The 21,472-nt window shown below is 37.3% G+C and overlaps 1 protein-coding gene and 2 pseudogenes across 11 annotated transcripts in view; 2 read left to right on the top strand and 1 right to left on the bottom strand.

Annotated features, from left to right (window-relative positions):
* Positions 1–337: 337 nt before the first annotated feature.
* Positions 338–21,472, top strand: part of RALGAPA1 (Ral GTPase activating protein catalytic subunit alpha 1) — a 240,264-nt gene continuing 219,129 nt past the window's right edge. For 3 of the 11 annotated variants that reach the window (XM_072761425.1, XM_072761427.1, XM_072761429.1), the window contains exon 1: positions 341–989. In XM_072761425.1, the coding sequence (XP_072617526.1) occupies positions 884–989 (106 nt within the window). In that variant the 5' untranslated portion in view covers positions 341–883. Of the gene's footprint in view, positions 990–21,472 lie in introns of all 11 variants that reach the window. The other 8 variants (XM_026019058.2, XM_026019059.2, XM_072761428.1 and 5 more) reach the window with 5 other exon arrangements.
* On the bottom strand, positions 11,507–11,809 carry LOC112935351 (large ribosomal subunit protein eL36-like; annotated as a pseudogene).
* LOC112935357 (small ubiquitin-related modifier 2 pseudogene) lies at positions 17,880–18,224 on the top strand (annotated as a pseudogene).

The following is a 21,472-nucleotide window of genomic DNA, read 5'->3' as shown; positions in this document are numbered from 1 at the left end:
AAAGAAATCCTTTAAACAAAATTCAACTTAGGAAATGAAGGGGTGTTACATCCAACGCCTTCAAGGAATTGGCATCTAAAATATATTGCACGTCTGTTTTGATGTTTTGGAACTATTTTTTAAGTTACTATGACATAGTAAACAGTGGGGGTGAAGTACCTTTTTTAAACAAAACGTATACGACACCCTTCTGGGAGTTTGGTTAGGAGCCCCTTACAACGCTTACAATGGCGCGCGGTAATTCCCTTCCCCGACTTTCTCCGGCTCCTCCTTTAGCAGCTCACACAGGAAACGAAAGGTACGGGTAATGCGGCGGATGATCTCACGCTGGCATGACGTCAGAAGCCTTGGCGTCAGAAGGCGGTTGCCACGGGGACCATTCGCCACCGACGGCAGAGTCGTGAAACCTCATCACCGCACACGTCTCCGTTTCGGCGGATGCAGTGTCTAAGCTGCTAAAGAAGCTTTAACCTTAAGGGGGCCTCAGGGAGAGGAGTTGTGCTGCTGCCGCCGAGAGCCCCACCTCCGCGGCTCCGGGTCCCGGGCCCCGGCCTGTGGCTGCGAGCGGCGGCTTCAGGAGGCAGCGGAGACGGCGGCGGCCGACCTGCCGGGTCTCCCTCGCTCGGTGCGGGACTGGGAGAGGGGATCCGCCATATTGGAGCCGGAACCGAAGGTGCCTTGCAGCCGCGGCGCGAGGCGGGTGGAGGCGGCGGCCCTGGCCTGGATGTGGGAGGAATCGGCTGCGCTGGGGCCCGCAAGCTCGGAGAGTGAATGAGCTGCTGACGCTAGAATCCTCCCCGCCCACTCGCTCCACTTTTCGCCGCCGGGGCCGGACCGGGAGGGGGCCGGAGTCGGCCGTGGCGGCGGCAGCGGCAGCGGCAGGATGTTCTCCAAGAAGCCGCACGGGGACGTGAAGAAGTCTACCCAGAAGGTGCTGGACACCAAGAAGGACGCGCTGACCCGTCTCAAGCACCTGCGCATCGTCATCGGTGAGGAGCGAGGGGTGGTGGCGCCCAGAGGCCTTCCCTCCTCTGGGAGCCCCTGGGGACTCCGCGCCCGCCCTGGCGCTGTGCGGGAATAGAGGGCGAGGCGTCGCCTCCGCAGAGACGCGGGAGGGCGGATAATTTGGGGAAGGGAAAACTTGGCGGTTGGCAAAGCCGAATCACCACCAACACGGGGTTATCTAATTTTGAGTTAAGAGTCCGAGCTCATTTTTACATACTAGCATTACTCTAAAAACTTAGATCTTTTTTTAGACTTTCCGGAGGCTTGGTGTTGTCGATAATAGTGTTTATAGAATATGTTTGTCAGGTGACTACCGCCGTCCTCGTCCAAGTGTGTGTGTGGGGGGGGACAAACCCCCCAAGCCAAACAATATAAACCTTAATCTTTAAAGTTTCTTGGCTACTGAGGGCGAGGAAGCAGTTACACCTCTTGGGGAAGTGGCTGGTTTCCAAAAATCTTCGGGCAAGAACCCCGCCCTTCTGTTAAAGTACCTTGTTCATCATTACTGTCAGAAGGAAGATTATTATTAATTACAGAAAACAAAGTAGTTTATAGTTTTCTTTGCTTTTCGAGAATTGTATACAGTTCTATTTTTTTTCAGTTAAATTTTTCTTACCCTCTGTTGCCGTCTATATCTCTTTGGCTGGCCGGCCAAACAGTACTGAGTTGTGGTAATAAGTGTTAAACGAAACTTTTGTATACTAATCATTTCATAGGCTGACAAGGGCTGTAATAATATATAATATTTATGGGACATCCAGGCCAATACTTCGATCTTTTTAGATGGAATTTGAGGTGAAAAGGAAAGTTACTTTGCTGTATTGATACAGAGTTACTGGCAGAACTAAGTTTAGAACCCAGATAGATGCCTGAATCCTAGTTCAGAGTTTATTATCTTAAACCCTCTAATGAGTGTTTTCCTGAAAAGTGACATTTAACTAGTGATATAAGTAAGTCCTGTATTTGATCTGCGGGTTTCTCTGTTGTTTTATTCACACTACCAATAAGACCAACATTTTGTACGGCTTACAAAATGATTTCACATGAATTATGATTAATCCTCACAATAACTGTAGAAGTAGATATTATTATACTCCATATTTTACAAATGAGAAAGCTGAAGTTTGGGAATGTTGGGTGGTCATCCAGCTACTCAGAGCCAGAACTGGAGCCCAGATTTCATGTCTTCAGTTTGTTTTTTACTCTTCCTACATTTATGACAGCAAATCTTTATCACAAGTAAGTCGTGTTTATTCCTGTGGAATAAGAAAGCAATTAAATCCACTTTAGCGATATAAAAAGAGATCCTGTTTTCAAGAAAGTAGAAATCTAAAGTATAGTTGAGATTCTGATCTTTTTATTTTCATTCTACTTGAGAGTTAAGTCATTGAAGAAAAGGTTTGGTTGATAGATAGGGTGCAACAGAGAAAGTCAGTGTGTGAATGTAGATGTTCACAGATAATGGCAGTTTAAAATTGGAGGCTTAATGGAATTTAACACCTACTTGGGACAAACTGTAGGTTGAGTAAAGGCAGAGCTATAAGTTGAGTTCCTATAGAGGATTGACATTTCCTATATTAACTCCCATATTGTTTAGTTATACAGTGGTCAGGGAGTGGTTAATACGTACTTCTTGGGCATAAAAGTTTTTTCCATCTGGGTGACATGGTCTAAAATAAGAGCTACACATGTTAGATATTTTGTAGGTTCTAACTTCCTTGTTTTGAAAACAATTTTAAAAAACCCCTTTTGTTTTTATTTATGGGCTTTTAAAAAATGGAACATATACTGTGTACAAACACTTAAAATATCCTTAAGCTTCAAATACAGAATATTGTACTTACACACTCCCTGCTCTGTCAGTGGAGGAGATCCATACAGAGAGATTATAGCACTTCCGTGCTAAGTTTTTATTTATTTTTAAAATTTAATTTGTTAAAGATTTTATTTATTCATGAGAGACCGAGAGGCAGAGACACGGGTACAGGGAGAAGGAGGCTCCCTGTGGGGAGCCCAATGCGGGCCAGGATGTTAGGACCTGAGCCAAAGGCAGACACTCAACCAATGAGCCACCTAGGTGCCCCAATTATATTTTAATTCCATTGTAGTTAACAGTGTTATACTAGTTTCAGGTGTACAGTATATTCACCAGTTCCATATATTACTCAGTGCTCATCAAGGTAAATGTATTCTTAATTCTCTTCACCTGTTCCCCCCACCTCCCCAGTAAACGTGTGTGTTCTTTATAGTTAGTGTTTTTTGGGGGGTGCTTGGGTGACTCAGTCAGTTAGGCATCTGACTGTTAATAATAGCTCAGGTCATGAACTTATGGTCATGGGATTAAGCCTCATGTTGAGCTCCACTGAGTATGGAGCCTGCTTGGAATTGTCCCTGTGCCGCTCTCTGCTGGCTCGCACATGCCCGCTCTTTCTCTCTCTCTCCAAAAAAGAAATGAGTGTTTTTTTGGTTGGTCTCTTTACACTTTAGTAGTTTTAGACCAGTAGTTCTCAGCTAGGGACAATTTTGCCTCTCTGGCAAATTGGCAGTGACTGGAGACACTTTTGGTTGTCACAAATAAGGGGAGAGGCTACTGGCATTTAGTGGGTTGCAGAAATGCTGCTAAATATCTTACATTGCACAGAATAATACATCACAACAATATTCTAGCTCTTAGTGTCTGTAGTGTTGAGAGTTAGAAACCTTGTCAAAATATGGAATGAAAGATGGATCTCCAAATGTTCTTGTTATGGAAAGACCCCAAAGTTCATTGACTGATAAACGGATAATACACAGTGGACTATTACTCAGCCATAAAAAGAATGAAGTCTTGCCACTTGCAGCAACGTGAATGGAGCTAGTGTGTATTCCAAGCAAAATAAGTCCATCAGAGAAAGACCAATACCATATGGTTTCACTCATGTGGAATTTAAGACACAAAGCAGATGCACAATGAAAAGAAAAGAAAGGGACGCAAATCATAAAAGAGACTCTTAACAATGGAGAGCAAACAGTGTTTGGGGAGGGGAGGTGGCTGGGGGAATGGGCTAAATAAGTGATGGATATTAGGAGGGCATTTGTGCTGAGCACTGGGTGTTATACGTAAATGATAAATCACTAAATTCTACTCCAGAAACTAATAGTATGTGTTAACTAACTAGAATTTAAATTAAAACTTGAAACAAAACCCCAAAACAAATGTGGTACTTGTTTCTGCTATATTAATTGAAGAAAATTTTCTGTATCTTTAGGTGGTTACAGTTATTTTGTTGGAAATATGGTTAACGTAATTCCTAAGAAAAGGAGTGGGAGAAATTAGTGACAAAAGCTATAAGGCCTCTTAGAGGTCCACCAATCAGGTACCTTATTTTGAGGATGAAAGAGCCATTTCAAATCCTTTAAGGAAGTAGGTGCAAGTTTTACATAAAAACACTATGAGTAAACTAGTTTGCAAAGTGGGCATTGCTAGTTATACAGGATTTTTATTTTTTTGATTGGTCCCATTTGAGCTATATTTTTAACCCTTAACACAAATTGCCGTTAATTTAGGGGATTTATAGAGAATTCAGTGCATCCAAATATATGAAAACACAATTTAATCATCCAGTCTAAATCTTTTTCCTGGCATGTGTGCCCATGGGACACGTGAGATGTTCCAGCTGAATTTATAGAACTTGACTCTGAAGGACTTAGATTTAAATTTGCTGTTTATTGATACTGCTATATATTTTATTTGTAGAAACTGGAAGTTAGAGTTTTTAAAAGATAAAATAAAGCCTTGTCTAGTTTCAAAAGTTTTGTTATCCTCTCCCCCCTCCATACCCCCTTTTTTCAATTAAAAGCCTTAAGTTAATGATACTAATTAGGTTAGCACGTGTAAAGTAGCTAACATAATGCCTGCATATAGTGGATATCCACTAAATGTTAATTTCCTTCGGTGGTAAGGTAACATTTTAGTCTTCTGATTTAAACATAGAAAAAAAAATAAACATAGAAAAATGAGTGCTTATTCATCTAATAAATACATTGATTATTGTTGGATCATTCTAATAGGTGTATCAATGTGTAATTGGTATACAATAAATTGCACATACTGAAAGCATGCAATTGAATAATTTTGACACACATATGTATATATACCTTCACAAGGTATACGTATATATATACACACCTTCACAAGGTGTGTGTGTGTGTGTGTATATATATATATATTCCTTCACAAAGTGTGTGTGTATATATATATACCTTGTGAAGCCATCATGACAGTTAAGATTAGGAACATATCCAGACATTCCAGGTAGCAAGTATATCTATAGTCTCCCAAAGTTTCTTTTTGCCCCTTTGTAATAATCCCTTTTTCCTATCCCTGCATGCAACCAATTCCGTCCCATTCTGCTGGGTGAAACTGTATGTGTGTGTATACGTAATTCCACAGTATTTGCTGTTTTGTTTGGTTTCTTTTATTAAGCTTTAGTTGAAATTCATCTGTAGGGGTGCCTGGGTGGCTCGGGTTGATCGTCTGTCTTTGGCTCAGGGTGTGATCCCAGGGTTCCGGGATCTAGTCCCTCAAAGGGCTCCCGGTTGAGGTGCCTGCTTCTCCCTCTGCCTATGTCTCTGCCTCTTTCTCTGTCTCTCATGAATAAATAAATAAAATCTTAAAAAAAAATTCATCTATATTGTTGTGTGTGGTGTGTCGGGAGTATATTGCTTTTGTTGTTGAGTAGTAGTCCATTGTTTGGATATGCTACAATTTGATAATCTATTCACCTGTTGATGGACATATGGATTTGGGCCATTATGCATAAAGCTGCTGTGAGGTATACTTGTGTATAGACACATGCTTTCTTCTCTCTTGGATAAATACCTGGGAGTGGAATGGCTGGATCATATAGCACTTGTGTGTTTGAATTTATAAGAAAGTGCCATACTGTTTTTCACAATTTTACATTCTTACTAGCAGGGTATGAGAGTTCCATTTCCCTCACACGTGTATGAACACCATTTGGTATGGCCAGTCTTCTGAATTTTGACCACTATAAGTATGTAATGGTTATAATTGTTTCTCTGATACCTAATAATGTTGAGCTTCTTTTCATATGCTTATTTTCCATTGTATAACTTCTTTGAAATGTCAGTTCAAATTTTCTACTTATTTTTTTTTTAAGATTTTGTTTATTTATTCATGAGAGACAGAGAGAGAGAGAGAGAGAGAGAGAGAGAGAGAGAGGCAGAGACACAGGCAGAGGGAGAAGCAGGCTCCATGCAGGGAGCCTGTTGTAGGACTCCATCCCGGTTCTCCAGGATTAGGCCCTGGGCTGAAGGTGGCGCTAAACTGCCGAGCCACTCGGGCTGCCCTTTACTTATTTTTATTTTTTTATTTTTATTTTTCATTGCTTTACTTATTTTTAAATTGAGTCATTTGCTTTCATTTAGTTTTGAAAAATTTATGTTTTTGAATATAAGTATTTTATCAGATACATATTTTGCAGAGATTTTTTCCCCCAATATTTGGATTGTCTTTTAATTTTCCTAACATTTTCTTTGAAGGAGTAGGAATCCTTAATTAAGTCCATGTATCAGTTTTATCTCTTATGGTTTATGCTTTTTTTTTTTTAAGATTTTATTTATTTATTCATGGGAGATACCGGGAGAAAGAGATGCAGAGACACAGGCAGAGGGAGAAGCAGGCTCCCACAGGGAGCCTGATGTGGGACTCAATCCAGGGTCTCCAGGGTCACACCCTGGGCTGAAGGAGGCGCTAAACCACTGAGCCACCTGGGCTGCCCTGGTTTATGCTTTTGATGTTAGATCTAAATCTTGGCCTAAGCCAAAGTCACAAAGAGTTTCTGCTATTCTCTAGGAAATTTTGTATTTTAGGATCTATTGTAATCCACTTTGAGTTAACTTTGTAAATATGGTTTAAGATACGAATTGGCTTTTTTTTTTTTTTTTTTTTGGCGGGGGGTGTGTGGGCAAATGGATACCCAGTTGCTGAGCACCATTTGTTGAAAAAGCCCTTTCTACACTGAATTGCCTTTGCACTTTTTTTTTTTTTTCCAAATCTCATTTGTCTATATATGTGAGGGCCTATTTCTGGACTTTCTATTTTGTTCCAGTGATGTTTGTGTTAGAGCCTGGACCCCTCCCTCTCCCTCTTCTCTCTTTCCTTTCTCCTCAGTGTGTATACACACACACATACACACACACATGCTTTTTTTTTTTTTTTTCTCTGTAACATAATCTTGAAATCAGATAGTGTTCTTCCTTTAACTTTGTTCTGACTTTTCAAAGGTTTTTTAGAGGTAGAGGGATGGGAACTGTATCTGGACCCTTTACATGTCCATATGAGTTTTAAGATTAGCTTTCAGTTTCTTTAAAAAAAAATAAAAATTTCACCATAATTGGGATTATGGTGAATCTATTGGTTGATTTGGGGGAAAATAGACAACAATATTGAGTTCTCTAACTCATGAACAATGTATGTTTGTTCATTTATGTAGGGCTTTCTTTAATTTCTCTGGCAGTGTTTTGTAGTTCTTACTGTATTAGGTCTTAGATATCTTCTGTTGCTTATCCTTAAATGTTTTCAACTTTTGATGCTGTTGTAAATGGTATCTTTATTTTTTTTAATTTTAAAAAATTTTTTTATTTTTATTTTTATTTATTTTTAATTTTTTAATTTTTAAGATTTTTATTTACTCATGAGTTACACAGAAAGAGGGAGAGAGAGGAAGAGACACAGGCAGAGGGAGAAGTAGGTTCCATGTAGGGAGCCCGACTCAGGACTCGATCCCGGAACTCCAGGATCACGCCCTCGGCTGAAGGCAGGCTCTAAACCACTGAGCCACCCAGGGATCCCCGGTATCTTTTATTTCTTTGCTAGTGTACAGAAATACAATTTAACAATTTTTTTTTCTCTTCTTCTTTAGTAATCTCTGTACCTAATGTGGGGCTTGAACTCATGACCCCAATATCAGTAATTGCTTGCACTTCCTACTGAGCTAGCCAGGTGCCCCTGATTTTTGTATATTGAGCTTGTATCCTGAAGTCTTGCTAAACTCACTTAGTCTTGCTAAACTCAGTCATTAATTTTTTGTTGATTCCATTGGGTTTTTTAGTAGACAGTCTTGTCTGAATAAAAAGCCATTTTCTTTTCCAACATGGATGTTTTTATTTTTAATTTTTTCTTGGCTTACTGAACTCACTAGAACCCCTAGCACAATGTAGAAGGGAAGTGGTGAGAGTGGGCATCCTCGTATTGTTCCTGATCTTCAGGGTAAAGCAATCAGTTTATCATACAGCATGATGCGTTTTATCATGTTGAGGTGAAAGTTTCATTTTTTGCTGAGAATTTGGATCAGGAATGGATTTTGGATTTGTTAAATGCTTTTTCTATTTATATTGAGATAAATAGATTTTTTTTTTTTTTCATTTACTAATATGAATTGTAGTCATTTCAAATGTTAGGTCAACTCTGCAGTCCTGGGATTAAATGATTAAACTTCACTTGGTCATGATTAATTGTCATCTTTATATATTGTTGGGTTTAATACTCTAAAATTTTGCTTATAATTTCTGTATTTATGTTCATGAGGCATATTGGCCCGTGCTTCTCTTTTTAGTAATGTTTTTGGTTTTTGATACCAGGTAGTGCTAGCCTTACAGTATTAATTGAGAAATATTCATGTAGAATTATTTTTTTACCTAAATGTGTTTGGTGGAATTCACTAATGAAGCTATCTGGATCTGCAGTTTTCTTTGAAGCACTGTTTTTAATTACTCTACTAGAAAGACATCTATTTTGGTTATCTATTGAGTGAGCATTGGTAGTTTGTTTTTTTCAAGGAGTTTTATTTCATATGAGTTGTCATTTATAGGCGTAAAGTGGTTCATAATACTCTATTATTCTTTTGATATCTGTAGAATCTGGTGATACCTCTCTTTTAAAGTTGATATTGATAATTTGTCTTTTCCTGATCAGACTGACTAAAGGCTTATCATTTTTATTAATCTAAAAGAACAAGCTTATGGCTTTATTGATTTTCTATGTTTTTCCGTTTTTATTTAATCTCTGCTTTGATCTTATTTCTTTTCTTAGTTCTAGTTTACTTTGCTCTTTTTCTAGTTTCTTAAAATGTAAATTGAGATTACTGGGTTGAGACGTTTTTCCTTCCACTGTAGGCATTTAGTGATACAAGTTTTTCCTGAGTAGCATCCCAAAATTGTGGTATTTTGTATTTACATTTTCAATTAGATCATAGTACATTCTGTCTTGCCTTTTGGTTTCTTCTTTGATCCATTGGTTATTTACAATAGTAGTCTTTAGCTTCAAATATTTGAGATTATTCAGATATCTTTGTTATTGATTTGTAACTTAATTGCAACATGTACTATGATTTGATTTCTTTAAAATTGATTTAATAGTCCCACATATGTTCTAACATGATACAGGTTCATTTGCACTTGAAAACAATAGATATTCTGCTGTCGTTGAGTTGAATGTTCTAAAAATGTCAATTAGGACAAATTGTTTGATAGTGTCATTAAAGACTTCTATATCCTTGATGAATTGCTGTCTTCTTGTTTTAATTATTGAGAGGGCATACTGAAGTTTCTTTGTGGGTTTGTTACTTTTCTTTCAGATTTTGTTTCATGTATTTTAAAGTTATTAGGTGCCATAACATTTAGGATTATTCTTTCCCCTTGATAAATTGATTTTTTAAAGGTGATATTTATTTGAAAGGGAAAGAGCATGCACAAGCAGGGGGAGGGAAAAGCAGACTCCCTGCTAAGCAGGGAGCCTGAAGTGGGGCTCGATCCCAGGATCCAGAGATAATTACCGGAGCCAAAGGCAGATAGATGCTTAATGGACTGAGCCACCCAGGCGCCCCTAAATTGATTCTTTCACCATTTTGAAATAATCTCTTTATCCCTGGTAAACTCTACTTTTAATTAAAATGTTTGGATGAGGGATCCCTGGGTGGCGCAGTGGTTTGGCGCCTGCCTTTGGCCCGGGGAGCGATCCTGGAGACCTGGGATCGAATCCCACGTCAGGCTCCCGGTGCATGGAGCCTGCTTCTCCCTCTGCCTGTGTCTCTGCCTCTCTCTCTCTCTGTGACTATCATAAATAAATAAAAAAAAAATTAAAAAAAATGTTTGGATGATGTACATTCTTTTTGTTTTGTTTTGTTAGTATGCTCTTATTATATACCCAGAACTTATTTGTCTTATAAATGGAAGTTTATATCTTTTGACCACCCTTACCCATTTCCCTCACCTTTTGCCTCTGGCAACCCCCATTCTTTAATGTTTTTATAAAGTTGTTTTTTTAATTTCATGTATAAAGGAAATCATACAGTATGCGTCTTTCTGACTTATTTCACTTAACATCATGTTGTAACAAATGGCAGGATTTTCTTCTTTGTGGCTGAATAATATTCCATTGTATATATAAGTGTAGTGTGTATATATGTGTGTGCATGTATATACAAACACATATTACATTTTCTTCATCCATTGGAATGACTTGTTTTCATATCTTGGCTGATATGAATAATGCTGCAGTGAATGAGGGGCTGCAGATATCTCTTGGTGATTTCATTTCCTTCAGATATATACCCAGAAGTGGGATTGCTAAATAATACAGTTCTGTTTTTAATTTTTTGAAGAATCCCCCAACTGCTTTTTTTTTTTTTTTTTTTGAGATTTATCATGAGAGAGAGGGAGAGGGAGAGGCAGACACAGGCAGAGGGAGAAGCAGGCTCCATGCAGGGAGCCTGACGTGGGACTTGATCCTGGGTTTCCAGGATCATACCCTGGGTTGAAAGCAGCACTAAACCACTGAGCCACCCGGGCTGCCCTCCCAACTGTTTTCTACAGTGGCTTTACCAATTTACATTCCCACCAACAGTATAAAACGGTTCCCTTTTTTCCACATCCTTGCCAATATATATATATATATTTTGATAATAGGTGTGAAATATATCTCACTGTGTTTTTGATTTGCATTTCCCTGATGATTAGTGATATTGAGCACCTTTTCTAGTACCTGTTGACCATCTGTATGTCTTTGGAAAAATGTCTATTCAAATCTTCTATTTTAAAATAGGATTATTGTTTTGCTATTGAGTTGTATGAGTTCTTTATATATTTTGGATATTAATCCCTTATTAGATACGTGATTTATAGATATTTTCTCCATTCTGAGGGTTGCGTTTTCATTTTATTTATGTTTTGCTTTGCTGTGCAGAAACGCCTGGGTGGCTTAGTCGGTTCAGCATCTGCCTTTGGCTCAGATCATGATCCCAGGGTCCTGGGATTGAGTCCCACATAGGGCTCCCTGCTCAGTGGGGAGTCTGCTGCTCCCTCTGCCCTGACCCCCTGCTTATGTTCTCTTTCTCGCTCCCTCTCTTTCTCTCAAGTAAATAAAAACAACCTTTTAATTTGATGTAATTGGTTATTTTTGCTACGCCCTGAAAGATTTATTACATACAGAGGGAGGGGTTCAGTCCTTCTTGGCAGCTGCTTTCCTCATGGCCTCCAGCACGTTGCTCAGCTCCTCTCTCTCCCTCTTGGCGTGGATATGCATTCCCACCTGCTTCTTAATGAACTTGAGGGCACGCTTATCCTTGGGACACCTTGAGCAGCTTCATGGGTCGCGGGCGGAGCCACACACCTCGCAGATCATGTCCCGTAGGAACTTGGTGAGGCGCCTGTGGCAGTGGTGGCTGTGCCTCAGCTTGCTCACATTTTTAGTCCCTTTGTGGCCCTTGTTGAGGCCCGTGGCCATAGGATAGCGCAGAACCATGTCAGGATAATGCTGGCCTTATAAAATGTTCCCTCTTTTGTCATATGGAAGAGTCAGAAGGGCTGGGAATTATTCCTCTTTAAACGTTGGTAGAATTCACCAGTGAAGCCATCTGGTCCTAGACTTTTCTCCTTGAGAGGCCTTTTTGTTTGTTTGTTTTTTTAATGTTGGCATTTTAAAGATTTTATTTATTTGAGAAAGAGAAATAGAGCAGAAGCAGGGGGAAGGAGGAAGAAGCAGACTCCTCATTGAGCAGGGAGCCTAGCATAGGGCTGGATCCCAGGATTCTGAGATCATGACCTGAGCCAAAGGCAGATGCTTAACCAGCTGAACCACCTAAGCACTTCTCTTTGGATGGCTTTTGATTACTGACCCAGTCTCCTTACTTTGCAATTGTTCTGTTAGATTCAGACTAATAAGTAGTCATTCATATGTGGATGATGTACATTTAATGTCATTATTGATTTGGTTACATTTTAATCTGTCTTGCTGTTTGTTTTCTATTTGGCCTGTTTTTAGTTCCCTCCTTTCTTTTTTTTGCTTTCTTTGTATTAGTTGAATACATTTATGATTCTTTTAAAAATCTCCTTTGTTGGTTTATTAACCATAATTTCTTATTTTATTATTTTACTGATTGCTTTATAATTTGTAATATATATCTTTACCTTACCAAAATCTAGTAGTTGGTGATACACCACTTGCATCATTTCTCATATTGTACAACAATTCAATAAGAGTGTACTTCCATTTCTCCCCTCAGCCTTTAATGGTTATATGTTTACTTATATACATTGTAAACCCCATACAATATTAATTTGTTTAAGCAGTTATTTTTTAAGGATTTTTTTTTTTTTTAAGATTTCATTTATTTGACAAGGAGAGCAAGCACAAGCAGGGGGAGTGTCAGGCAGAGGGAGAGGGAGAAGCAGGCTCCTCGCTGAGCAGAGAGCCAGATGTGGGATCATGGCCTGAGTCAAAGGCAGACACTTACTGACTGAGCCACCCAGGTGCCCCTTTTAAGGATTTCTAAATAATAATAAGAAAGCATGTATTTTCTTATGCAGTATCGTTTCTCATTGCTCCTCATTTTTTTGCAGAGATAGTTATTTCCATCCATTCAGTATCATTTTGTTTCTGCCTGAAGGACTTCTTTAACGTTCTTTTGTGATGATAGTCTGTAGGTAATGAATTCTTTACACTTTTGTGTGAAAAGTCTTTATTTTGCCTTCTTTTTGGAAAGATACTTGGTTCTGTTTAGAATTCTAGGTTGATGGCTTTTTTCTTTGTCCTTTAAAGATTTTACTCTGCTGTCTTTTTGCTTCTATTCTCTTTTTCTTTTTCTTTTTCTTTTTCTTTTTCTTTTCTTTTCTTTCTTTTTTTTTTTTTAAGATTTTATTTTTAACTAATCTCTACACACAACATGGGGCTCAATCCCCATGATTGGGAGTCAAATGTTCCACCGACTGAGCCAGCTAGGTGCTCCTTGCTTGCATTATTTCTGGTAAGTCTGCTATCATTCGTACTCTGCACATAACATTTTAAAAAGTTTTTCTGGCTGCTTTTAAGATTTTTTTCTTCATCACTGGTTTTGAACAGCTGTGTCATGGTGTAGTTTTCTTAGTATTTCTTGTTTTTGAGGGTTCACTGAACTGCTTACATTGGGTTTACATTTTCATTAAGTTTGGTCATTTTTTCCCCACTTCTTTCTCCCCCTCTTTTTTGAATTTCATTTATTAGTATTTGAGGGAAGTATTAATATTAGATTGGTATATTGGGAAAGTATTAGTAGTATAATAGTAGTATTAGTAGTAGCTTGAAAATAATTGACGTTATTTTCCATTTTGGGGGGTTCTTTTTTCTCTCTTTTATCTTGCATAGTTTCTGTTGCTGTCTTCAAGTTCACTAGTATTCTGCTACATGTCATCATCTGTCATTAATCTTGTTAATTTTTCATATCAGATGTAGTTTTTATCTACTTCACTTTGAGCATAAAATCATATAATCTACATGTCTTTTTAACTTCTTGAACACATGAAATACAATTAAAGTAACAATATACTTCTGTGGTAGTTCTAACTTCTTTGTCAGTCTGGGTCAGTTTTAATCAATTGATAATATTCTTTATCTTGAGTTTCCTTCTTTGCTCACTAATCTTGGGATATCTGATACTGTGAATTTGGTGATCTTAGCTTCTGGATATTTTTGTATTCCTATAACTTCTTGAGCTTTATTCAGGGATGCAGTTAAAGTACTTGAAAGCAGTTTGAGCATTTCAGGTCTTGCTTTTATGATTTGTTGAGTGGATCTGTTTAGGGCTAATTATTACCTATTATGAGGCAGCATTTTCCTGAGTATTCTACCCAATACATGCCCTGCAAATTATGAGTTTTTCTGTGGTTCAGCTCTTGGGAACAAGTGCTGTTCTCAGTCTTCTGGGATCATCTGGTACTGTTCTCTCAAATTCTTTCACATAATTCTTTCTCCTGTCTTGGGAGTTTCCTTTTAAGTATGTTACAGTCATACTGGAAGGGGACCTTTCCCAGTATCCTGAGTTCTTACTGTGTGCACTTCTTTCTTCTTTGGTGCTTTGTCCTGTGAATTCTAATTATCCTGATTTCCCTGGACTGTCAGCTGATCTTCTCAATTTATGGACTCCCTTGGCTCTGCCTGATTCCCTCTCACTGTAGCCTGGAGACTCTTAAGTCAGTAAGCTTGAACAGTCCCAATGCACCTGTTTGTGCCATCTGTCAGGAATGATTTTCCTTACCTGATGTCCATACCTGCTTGAAACAAACCACAAAAAGCCCTAAGACATGTTTTCAAGATACTGTATAATAAGAGGTTCTCTGACACAAATTAGACTGAAGATCGGCTTCATACAAAGCAACTTGGTCCCCATTTTTTTACTTTTTTTATATTTAGAGAAGAAATTTATTATCAATTGATTACTGAAAAATGATTGTTTTTCCTCCAATCTGCATATATTAATATTTTCACAAAGAATTAAATTAAAATATCCTAAGAAAAATAACAAATATTCAGTAGATATAAATGATAATGTATAAAGATAGAAGCAAATACTGTATGTTCATTAAATTAAAACTCAAGGGGGCAGCCCAGGTGGCTCAGTGGTTTAGCGCCGCCTTCAGCCCAGGGTGTGATCCTGGAGACCCAGGATCAAGTCCCATGTTGGGCTCCCTGCATGGATCCTGCTTCTCCCTCTCCCTGTGTCTCTGCCTCTCTCTGTCTCTGTGTCTCTCATGAATAAATAAAATCTTAAAAATTATTTTAAAAAATTATAAAACTTAAGGGCAGCCCAGGTGGCTCAGTGGTTTAGCGCCACCTTCAGCCCAGGGCCTGATCCTAGAGACCCAGATTCGAGTCCCACATTGGGCTCCTTGCATGGAACCTGCTTCTCCCTCTGCCTGTGTCTCTGCTCTCTCTCTCCCTCTTTCTCTCTCTCTCTGTCTCTCATGGATAAATAAAATCTTAAAAATAAATAAAAACTTAAAAATGATATAGATTAAATTTGAACTGATATGAATGAAAATTTGGAAGTGTAGGAATCATTGTGAATTATAATTTGCTTATAAAGATAAGTTGATTTTATACTTGAATATGTTTTTAAGAATTTGCTAGGCAAAATTAGTAATTCTATATACATGAAATTAGACTTTTATGTTCTTAATTTGTATCTGCTCTTTATATTTGAGACATACTGATTTGAAAAATTAATTTGACTTAGTTGAAATACTTTATCTTTGTGTATTTTGAAGTGATTTACTGAGCTTATTTCCATAAATGTTACTGATTTATTTGCTTACTAAAATAAGCTGTTCAAATACTGTAAGCAACCTCTGCATTAACTTTTTTTTTGTTAAAGATTTTATTGCATCTGAATGATTTTATATAGCTTATAGGACTGCATAAAATGTGCAATAGAACAATTAGTGGTAAAACAGAAAACTGAATAGCTACTACTTAAAGAAAGGAAACATCAGGTTCTAGAGATGAGCTGATTAAAGCTCTAAGGCATTGAATTTGGTTCTTAGATTTCCTAGCAGTTAAAGTGAAAAGAGAAACATCTTGGGTTACGTTTTCAGTGTCTTGAAAAAGAAAACATTTTTTCTAAAAAAATTTTTTTTCTTTTTTCTAAATTCAGTCATGGTTTATCTATATACATGTGTGTTCATATATTAACTAACATCTTCTAGAAGGATCTGTGTGATAGAGACCTTGGGGAAAATAGGAAATAGGGATAAGTATGTTTGTTAGATCTGTTTCTCATTTCAAATATCTTTACAATCTAAATGATTTTTTTTCCTTTTTTTCTTTCTTTGTATTAAATGGCATCATCATCCTTCAGGTTACTAAAACCTGGAACTTTCATTTTTGACAATGTGGTAGAAAAAGATAATTGGATGTAAGGGTATCCCACAGACCTCTCAAAATCTAAGTGTCACAACACAAATGTTTCTTTGCCACATTGTTCTTTAACTTGTTATTCTCTCTGATACTTTACATTTCAACAGTATTAATCAGAAATCACTGTGATGCCTGTACTTTTGCTAATGATATTCACAGTGCTATGCTGTCTTCATATCACTCTTATACCTGAAAGCTTCTGCTCTTTGCTTAGGGCAAAATCATAGCTTTGGTGAAGCCTACCCCATCAGATGGGCATAGCTTTCCCTATATTGTGCTATTTACTTCTAGTAACTTGGTTATTTTATTACAATGTATTTATTTGCATGACTTATCTTATCTTCCTGAGGGCAGAGGTGTGTCTTTCATCTTCATGTCCCTAGACTCAGCATAGTGCCTGGCATATTCTGGTACTCAGTAAATATCATGTAGTTCAAAAATGAATATGTTAGATACGAGGAGAACAGAGTTGCATTTTTGTGAGCAATTTCCTTTTAATTGACAATGGGTAGAAAAAACATTTAAAGTCCATATCCTGATCAGAAAGAGACTTTGGGTTGTTTAGTACCTGTGCAGAAAAGTTGATTCAGAACCAGAAATCTGTACTATGTAAAAAAGAAAAACAAAAAACAGGACATTAATTGAAAAATGTTTATAGCATTATGGTAGAAATTATCAGATAATCTCCCCTCATTGAAAGAAATCTTCATACCTCTTATATAACATCTAATTTTTAGAAAACTTGTTTGATAGCCCAAAAACATGTTAGCTGTTACAGTGATCTGTAGATAGAGAAGATGAGTAACTATGGCACAGAACAGCAAATTTGTGGCCCTAATTTGTTGCAGCAGCCACAGGAGACTAGTACAGATGTCTTAGTGTCTTAGCCTTTTTCTCTTACATATGAATTTCCAAATCAGCTTGTTACATCCCTAAGTAATATTTGTTAGGATCTTTTATTTGATGGACTTGGATCTGTAGGTTTAATTTGGAGGAGGTTGACATCAGTAGGATATCTATTCTTCCTATTGCAAGGAGCCTCCATTTATTTACTTAGGCTCTTTTTATTTAAGAAAGACTTGCACATCTTTTTTACAGTCAAGGACAGTTACATTTAAAAAGGATGTTAAATTTTAAAGGGGGACTTCTGTTTGCTACTGGAGCTCATGTGACCACCTCATTAAGTGGTGGTTTAGATAAAGATCAAGAGAAAAGAATGCTCTTCTGTATAAAAAGCGATATATAGATAACTACTTTATGTTTTATAACAAGTTCAAAATAGTTCTAATTCTTCAGGATAAAATGGGAAAGAAATATATTTTATATATTGGGATAGGGAAGACCACTCTCAAAACTTGCACCAAAGTTAAAAATCATCACAGAAATGCTTGATAATTTTGCCTATATAAAGTATTTTGTATTACTAATAGTAACAGAGTTAAAAGATAAACACCAAGCTATGAGACATATGCAACGAATTTAAGAGAATTAATTCCTTAATTTGTGGGCTATTAAATATTAAATTTGGAAAAAAATCAATGTATGTTGTTAAGACATATTAAAAATAGACCCTCTTGGCATGCCCTCTCCCTTCTGCACCTCTGCTGGCTTCTGCTGCTCCTGGGGCTGCTTGTGTACTGGTTCAATGAGGGCCCTGTACCACTCTGGTGAAGTGGCAGCTCAGGAGACTCTGGTGCTCACTGTTGCTGATGAAAAGCCCAAGGAAGGAGTCAAGACTGAGAACTACGATCATTATTTATTAGTAGGTGATTGGCAAGATGGTTCTGTGGTACAGTTTAAGATTAAGAGGCATACACCACTTATTAAACTAATGGAAAACCTATTGTGAATGGCAGAATTTGTCAATGAGGCAAATCAGTTACTGATTTGATGGCAGCCAATCAGTGAAACAGACATACTTGCACAGTTGGAAATGGAGGATGAAAATACGGTTGATATATTCCAGCAACAGAAAGGAGGAGTCTACTAAAAGGAGAACTTACTACTTTACTCTAGAGCTCTTTCTCCAGACCAAGACATTCTCAATGAGAAAACTGCAATTTGGTTCCACCACATCTTGACTGCTGCAGTACAGTTTTCTTGATTTTTCATTTTCCCACTCCCCATTACTTAATTGTATATGAAGTAACTGAATGTGCACAAGCATATTGTATTTTTTATAGTTAAATGGCCAGTGGTATGTTTTGATTGACATCAAATGGAGATGGAATGAGGAAATATACTGGTTCTGTGAAGATACCTTCTTTCTCCCTTAGTGGCATGCTCATTCAGCTCTTTATATTCCAGTAAGTTATTTTGCTCTCAGTGTTTAACAAAAATGGAACATGAAAATCCTTACATACTTTGTTCAATTGGAGATGTTTTTTAATTTATCATTATAAAACAAAATTTTATAACTTTGTATGAAGCTGTTACATGTAGGTCAATCTGTCTTTATCAGGCATAAATTACTCTAAAAGAAATGAATCCTAGATAGTTTCCCCTTCAAGTCAAGAATCTGATTGTTTAAAAAGATTTTATTCATTTTAGAGAGAGGAAGCATGTGTGTGTGCATGAGCAGATGGAGGGTGAAAGGAGAGGGAGAGAATTTCAAGGAGACTCTGCTGCTTGAATCTCGTGAGGGCGTGATCTCATGACCCGGAGATCATGACCTAGGTGAAATCAAGAGTCAGATGCTTAACTGACTGAACCACTCAGACACCCCAAGCATCCTGTTTATTTTATTTTATTTTTTTAAAAGATTTTATTTATTTATTGATGAGAGACACAGAAAGAAGAGAGAGAGAGAGGCAGAGGGAAAAGCAGGCTCCATGCAGGGAGCCTGATGTGGGACTTGATCCCGGGTCCCCAGGATCACGCCCTGGGCCCAAGGTGGCACTAAACTGCTGAGCCCCCCGGGCTGCCTCAAGCATCCTGTTTAAATAAACTTTCTGTTTTTGTTTTTTTAAAGACCCTCTCATAATATTGGCAGTGGAATGTAAATTTGATGGTATTTTGACTGTTAGGTATCAATATTTAAAGTGTACATATGTGAAGCACCTGGCTAGCTCACTTGGTTAAGCATGCATTTCTTTATCTTGGGGTTGTGAATTCAAGCCCCATGTTGAGTGTGGAGCCTACTTAAAATAAACATGTGCATATACTTGAAGCTAGTATTTTCATTTCTTAGTATTCTCAGGAAGTAAGTGGTTAAGTGTGTAGGAACACTGCGATGTTTAGAATAGTGAAAAATTTGAACCAACCGAAAATATCCATTATTTGGAGATTGATTTTGGATTTTAGATCTATTACTACAGTTCAGTATAATGAGGTTCAAAAAATACGAACCAGTGTAAATATCCATTATTTGGAGATTGATTTTGGATTTTAGGTATATTACTACAGTTGAGTATGAGTCTCAAGAAGTGTTAGGATTCTAATAATAGGTTGACTTTTTCACATGAACACCAAATACATTTCAGATATGATTCTATCTCTTCACTATCTTTTTTTAAAGATTTTATTTATTTATTTGAGAGAGAGTGAGAGAGCATTACTGGGGAGGAGAGGGTGAAGTAGGGAGCTTGACATGGGGCTTGATTCCAGGACCCTGGGATCATGACTTGAGCCGAAGGCAGATGCTTAACCAACTGAGCTACACAGCCACTCTTCACTATCTATAGGAGAAGTTTTTAAGGAGTGAACATTTTTATAGAAGCAGTTGTCATATATTGATAATAATAGGTAATATTTTTTCCATTTATATGTGGCAGGTCCTGGACCAAGCATTTTACATATGTTACCTGACTTAATTTTAAAAAATTTTAATTCCAGTTAACATAGAGTGTTATGTTAATTTCAGGTGTATAATATAATTCATCAGTTTCATACATCACCTGGTTCTCATCCTGAGAAGTGCATTCTTTGATCTCCAGCTGTTTGACCGATCCCCCCCATGCACCTCTCCTCTGGCAACAGTTCTATATAGTTGAAAGTCTATTTTTTGGTTGGTTTGTCTTTTTTTTTTTTCCTTTGTTCATTTGTTTTTTTTTCTTAAATTCCATATATGAGTCAAATCATAATGGTATTTGTCTTTGACTTTGCTTAGCATTATAATTTCTAGTGATATCTATGTTGTTGCAAATGGCTGGATGATCTTCATGGTAGTTTAGGTTCTGTACTTTTTTATTCTCAGTTTCTAACCTGCTAAAAGAGGGTAAATAAGAAAATTATTTAAAAGTTACATTTTGGGCAAATAAGAATTGAATGAAAGGAAACAAAATTCATTGTTGGTGTTTTATGTCAAATAAACACAAGGAAATCCTTAAATTGTGTCATCTAGCAACATTACTTGTTCCCTTCCCACCCAAAACTGAAGTAAAATAGCTAGTAAAAGGTACATTTACGGTACCAAAAATTTGTCCTCATTGTCTGAATCCTTTTAAATCATAGGTTCAAGACTTCCAGTCACCCTTCCTTTCCCATTAATTGTCTTTAGAGCCTTCTAGAGGCAAGTTGATTGTTAAAATAAACTGCTGCTTATAAACATGCCATTTATTGTAAAATGTTTTTAAGGAAAATATACATTTGTGTGTGTTGCCGTTTTTTTCTTTAAAACTCTTCTGAAAATACTGGGTCTGAGCAACCATTAGAATAAATATGTAGTGCTTTGCTAGATTTTAGGCAACTACAAAAAGTAAAGGAGTTGATGGTACAGTAAAAGAATCATGTTAAATATGAAATAGGAATATAAAAAAGAAAGATTGTAGGAATTTGTAATAGTATTTTCCCTTATTCATTGTGATATACTTTCCAAATGTGCATATGTTTATTTTCAGTATCCAAAAGACTTTGAGTGTAGGGACATGAATTGAGAAATTATTTTCTATTTTAGAGGTGTAGAACTGGATCCAGAATAGTAGTAGCAGTGTATTTTGATTATTCTTCTAATGTCTGACCACTCAATTAAAAAAGCATTATTTTATGGGCAGCCCCGGTGGCCCAGCAGTTTAGCACTTCAGCCCAGGGCGTGATCCTGGAGACCTGGGATCGAGTCCCACGTCAGGCTCCCTGCATGGAGCCTGCTGCTCCTTCTGACTGTGTCTCTGCCTCTCTCTCTGTGTGTCTCTCATGAATAAATAAATAAAATCTTTTTCTTTTTTTTGCAGTTTTATACCTTTATTTGACAATCAGCGATTAGTTCTCATCCACATTAACAGTCTGTAGATTTTTGAAAGT

This window comes from Vulpes vulpes, chromosome 6 (genome assembly GCF_048418805.1).
Source record: "Vulpes vulpes isolate BD-2025 chromosome 6, VulVul3, whole genome shotgun sequence".
Taxonomy (NCBI): domain Eukaryota; kingdom Metazoa; phylum Chordata; class Mammalia; order Carnivora; family Canidae; genus Vulpes; species Vulpes vulpes.
This window is presented reverse-complemented; position numbering and strand designations above follow the sequence as displayed.